The sequence below is a fragment of the Verticillium alfalfae genome, genomic scaffold, assembly GCF_000150825.1.
Source record: "Verticillium alfalfae VaMs.102 supercont1.7 genomic scaffold, whole genome shotgun sequence".
NCBI classification, from domain to species: domain Eukaryota; kingdom Fungi; phylum Ascomycota; class Sordariomycetes; order Glomerellales; family Plectosphaerellaceae; genus Verticillium; species Verticillium alfalfae.
The window spans coordinates 160,072-165,272 of NW_003315032.1; the positions used below are offsets into that span (position 1 = coordinate 160,072).

At 61.5% G+C, this 5,201-nt stretch overlaps 2 protein-coding genes across 2 annotated transcripts; one reads left to right on the plus strand and one right to left on the minus strand.

Moving 5' to 3' along the window:
• Positions 1 to 94: 94 nt before the first annotated feature.
• Positions 95 to 1,645, minus strand: VDBG_05891 (kelch repeat-containing protein; the record flags this gene model as incomplete). Its single annotated transcript, XM_003003403.1, has 2 exons — positions 95 to 1,525; positions 1,598 to 1,645. The coding sequence occupies 2 exons, from the start codon at positions 1,643 to 1,645 to the stop codon at positions 95 to 97; spliced, it is 1,479 nt and encodes a 492-aa protein (XP_003003449.1).
• Positions 1,646 to 2,873: 1,228 nt separating this feature from the next.
• Positions 2,874 to 4,485, plus strand: VDBG_05892 (diacylglycerol O-acyltransferase 2B; the record flags this gene model as incomplete). The annotated part of the gene is made up of 2 exons (XM_003003404.1): positions 2,874 to 3,113; positions 3,175 to 4,485. The coding sequence occupies 2 exons, from the start codon at positions 2,874 to 2,876 to the stop codon at positions 4,483 to 4,485; spliced, it is 1,551 nt and encodes a 516-aa protein (XP_003003450.1).
• Positions 4,486 to 5,201: the final 716 nt, after the last annotated feature.

The following is a 5,201-nucleotide window of genomic DNA, read 5'->3' on the forward strand; positions in this document are numbered from 1 at the left end:
GGGCCTGTTGAAGATCTCCTTGCAACCCTTCCAACCTTGCCCGAGGTCGACGGCGTTCAAAGTCGTCAAAACGTAAACTCCCCGGTCTTTTTGCTCAAAAGGGGCCCCCCGTAAAATGTAGGAGCCCATCATCCCGCACCGGCCATTTTGCGCGTTGAAACCGCGGGTGCCGGCAGCTCCAATGCTGAACCGGCATTTTCCCGCAACGGGGGTCTTGTCGGGCCTCGGGGTTCGTTCGGGCCTTGCCGGTCGAGGTTCCATGTCGTCGGCGTCCTCGAGCGAGGGGGCCCGTTTTCGAGGGCCGCCCAGCTGCTTCAGGCAGCTCGTCCTCTTTGTCCCTGGGGCGCGGGCGGCGGCCGGCCGGCGCCGCGCTGGTCGGCGCCCGTGGCCTTTTTTGCCCCTGCTGCTGGCGCGGCTTGTGCAGCGCCATGGGGAAGAAGCGGTTGCGCTCGACATTCCACGCGAACAGCTCGCGGAAGAACTCGCTGTCCATGCCGTCCTCGCTCTCCTCGACGTCGTGCACGCCGCCGAAGAGGATGCCGCGGCCCTTGTGGTAGGTCATGGTGGCGCCGGCGCGCTTCGGCGCGGGGGCGTTGGCCGGCTTCTTGCGCCGCTCCCAGCGGATGACGGGCGGGGCCGTCGGCGGGCTCCCCTCCGGGGCGGGCGCCATGCGCAGGAAGAAGCAGTCGTCGTGGATCAGCGGGCGGAGGATGTTCTTCTGGCCCTGCGAGGCGCCCTTGGCCTGCTTGTTGGCGGCGACGGTGGCTTTGACGCGCGAGTAGCCGCCGTAGAGCACGGCGCCCTTTTCGTGCGGCAGCAGCGTGAAGGAGGAGCGAGCGTCTGGCTTGAGCTGCGCCGGCGGCAGCGTCGGCGTGTGCCACGAGAAATTCTGCGTGTCAAAGATCCACAGGTCGGCGAGGTACTTGGTCTGGTTCGACGTGTCCTGGAAGCCGCCAAAGAGAATGATGTAGTGTTTCCAGTACGTCATGCGGTGGCCGCTCCGGGCCGGCGGCGTCTTGCCCTTGCATTCAATCTTGGTCCACTCCCTCGTGCTGGGCTCGAGGCGCCAAAAGTCCGAGTAGTGATGGAAGGTACCCTGCTTGGGCGACGAGAACTCGCCGCCAAAGAGGTAGATGTGGTTGGGGTTGCCGGCGCGCGTCCAGGCGTGGCCAGACCTCGGCAGCGGCGCGTTGGGCGAGGTGACGAGGCGCCACTCGTCGCGGTCGACATAGTAAATGTGCAGGTCGTTGAAGAACTGGGCCAGGGCGCCGTTGAAGTACTCGCCACCAAAGAGCAGCAGGTTGTTGCGGTCACAGGGCGACGCGATGAAGCACGAGGCGGCGCGGGCCTTGGGGGGCCCATCGCAGACCGTCTCGGTGACCTTGAGGAAGAGCTCCTGCTGCTTCCTGTATTCCTCGAGGACCTCGTCGAGGTCGACGTCCTCGGCATCGCTGCCCTCGACCTTGGAGGCCTTTACCTTGGCCTTCTTCTCGGCCTTGTTGGCCTGCTTCGCCTTTTTCGCGGCCTACTCCAGCGGAGGGGAGTGTCGCCTGTCAGCGAGGGGAGGTGGGCGCTTTGCGGCAGCGGAACGACTCACTAGCTTGGCCTTTTTGTCATCACCCTTTCCCTTTTTGTCCTTGGCCATCTTGAATCACAGCAGCTGATGCTGGATGTTATATGAAGTCAAGGGATGTTCATGTGAATTTTGGGGACGTGAGAGTGTGCTGTCGAGGTGGGGTCCGTCGTCAAAAAGACTTCCAATCGAGTGTGAAGCTCGACATGGAGGGGCATACAGTGTGCGAGTGCCCCGCACTTGCAGAACGTACAGGGTTGTGCTGTGTTTTACAGTGCGAATAAGTGCGTATCACACTCCTAGCCTCGTGGATCATGATGACCCTTAATCGAGTCCTGTCCAGGGTGATGGAGCAGAGGTGAGGTTCCTGTATGATTTCTGAGGTGTGCATGAAGAGTAATGCTGCGGGCGTCAACTGTGGACAAGTTGACAGAAGCACGACACACCTCTTCCCATCAACTGTGTCATGGCCAGAATCGACTGGGGCTGTCATTTGTGCATAATCGACTGAGGCTCTCATGAATAATCGACTGAGATTGTATGTAAATAATCAACCGGAACAGTATGTTCCAAAGAGGTCAAAACACGGGAAGCTTTATCAGAACCCAAAGTATGGATCCCACTAGCATGTGATGTTGGTGGTTCATCCAAGGTGCAGCTCCTGGTGCATGTAAAGCCGATATGCATCAAAACAGCGAGTCTGTGTCCCTCGGCCCGCTGCTGGTGCTGGCCGATGCTGTCAGAGTGCCTGGTACTGGTGGTGCTGACGGCCCACGTCATCGTCGCTCGTCCGAGCTGCGGCTGGACGCTCGTGTCGCCTCCGTCACAGGTCCGCGAGTGCGCGATTCCACGACGAAGCTCTTCTCCCCCCCCCCTTTCTCCCCCAAGTCTCAGCCGAGACAACCGACCACCGCGGCTCGCTTTCCTACGTCTTTTTTTTACCCTTTCAGCTCTTTCCCCATCACGGCTTCACCCATCTTCTTCTAGCCGTCATTGTATTGGTTTCTTTTGTCCCTTTATGACAGCACTAGAACCAGGTGCATGCCAGTCTGAGGCTGCCTTGTCGCATCCCTCCCTCCCTCCCACTTGCTTTGCGCTTCGATCTTTCAACCTCTGCTCGTCGCTGTCGCATACCTGTCCGCCTCTTACAGCCACGAACCAGCTGTTGAGCCCAAGACATGGCGCCACACAGCAATGAGACGGCCAATTTCGGGGACGAAGCCAAGGTCGCCACCGCACCACCAGGTGAGCTGCTCTCCCTCCTCCCGTCATCAAGCTACACTCGACAGCCACGGTCACAATGTCTCGAAAGAAGTCCGTCCGACGTGCGGCTCCGACGAAAGACACAAAGACGAGCCCCAGCACCAAAGATTCGCAGCAGGAGGACATCTCCGTGGCTAACCAACATGCAGAAGCGCTCGAGTCGCAGGCCGAATCGAAGCCCGCAACGAGGTCCGAAAAGAAGGCAGGAACGCAGCTCGAGAGCATAGTGCGCCCCGTCGCTGAAAGACAAGAATCGAGCCATGAGTACTCGGGCACAGTATGAGCAGCATCATCCCCCGCGAACTCACCCCACACACCGAAGCCGCTGACCATCGCAGGGGTTGGACGAGACGCCAAAGAGCCCGACGCGCGGCCACTACAGAACACCCTCCCTCAACGCGGCGAAGCGCAGGGGGTCCAGGCAGGAGGATGGAGGCGCGATCAACTACGCCCGCGCCTCTGGGTCAGTTCGCAGCGACAACAGCGACGAGACGGTCCACACGCTGGTCAACGGCGCGGATCGCCACCAGGACGCCAAGGAGGGCGACGAAGACACGGGCTATCCGCCTCTGATACTGGCGGCACAGGACCGAGGCCGGTACGAGAGGCACGCCTGGAAGGCCGGCGGCATCCGGTTCGTGCCGCTGCGCGTGCCTGTCGTGCGGCGGCTGCAGATGGCCGCCGTGCTGATGCACACCGTGTCGATTCTGGCCCTCGTCTCCTTCTTCTTCTTCCTCGCCGCGATCCCCCTCAACTGGCCTCTGCTCGTGCCCTACCTCATCCACCTCTCGCTGTCGACGGCGCCGTCTGACGGCCGGCTGCGCTTCCGGTCCGAGTTTCTGCGATCCCTGCCCGTGTGGAGGCTCTTCGCGGGTTACTACCCGGCCGAGCTGCACAAGACGTACGAGCTGCCGCCGACGAGAAAGTACATTTTCGGGTACCACCCGCACGGCATCATCTCGCACGGCGCGTGGGCCGCCTTCGCGACCAACGCGCTCGGGTTCCGGGACAAGTTCCCGGGCATCACCAACACGCTGCTGACGCTCGACTCGAACTTCCGCATCCCCTTTTACCGCGACTGGATCCTGGCCATGGGCATCCGCTCCGTGTCGAAGGAGTCCATCTGGAACACGCTGACGCGCGGCGGGCCCAACAACGAGGGCATGGGCCGCGGCGTCACCATCGTCATCGGCGGCGCGCGCGAGTCGCTCGAGGCCCAGCCGGGCAACCTCCGCCTCATCATCAAGGGCCGCAAGGGCTTCATCAAGATGGCGCTGCGGACGGGTGCCGACCTCGTGCCCGTGCTGGCCTTTGGCGAGAACGACCTCTACGACCAGCTCAGCCCGCGGACCCACCCCATGGTGCACAGGATCCAGATGTTTCTGCTCAACGTGTTCAAGTTTACGCTGCCGGCGCTGCACGGACGCGGCATCCTCAACTACGACGTGGGCGTCATGCCGTACCGCCGGCCGCTCAACATCGTCGTCGGCAAGCCGATCCGGGTCGCGGCCGCCACGACGCCGCAGCCGGACCAGGCGGATATCGACCGCCTGCATGCGCTGTACGTGGCCGAGCTGCAGAAGCTGTGGGAGACGTACAAGGACCAGTTTGCGAAAGACCGCACGTCGGAGATGACCTTCATAGGCTAGCCCTCGGGATGTCTGGATGGAGCTTCTCTTGCGTCAATTTTTCCTTTGTCTGGGGGGCGGGGGGGGGGCATGGATCAGGCTGTACAGGGTGTCACAGGCTTGGCCAAGACCAAAAGCACAAGGCGCGCCAGGGATGGAGAGGGTGCATGGGAGCCAGCTGCGTGGGAGCAAGCTTCAGGGGTTCAAGGCGGGCTGGTTGGGTCGGATCACGATTGTTTTGCCATGGAGTATCTGTAGGAACAGGGATAACGAGTTCACATTAATTCTGCGCAGCAATATTATCTTGCACTGCACTCTCGTGACGATTGGTGATAGCCGGTACGTGGTGATAGTCAGTACGTGGTGTTGTGCCTATGGGTGGTGGAGGCTGGTCGACAGGAAGGCGCCTCGAGGTCACCTGACTTGGCGACCGAAGGGCGTGCATCGTGACGCGTCGACTCGGATCAAACCCTGTCTCTGGGACACGTCTCTTCCGGCAACATCCAGCACCTCTTCCCCCTACGAATTGCCTCGTCTCTTGGTGCCATTGATTCCTCAATAGTCTGTCTAAAAGCTAGCATCATCTTGCCGGACATGGCGCGAGCCTCTGCACGCATCAAGGCACAACCCGCCATCGAGCCCAAACAGGAACCAGAGCCCCCCTCGCCCCGGATCGCTAAAACGGCCTGCGAACGCAAAGGACAAGGCGGCCAAGGCAAACCGCAAAGGCGTCGCCC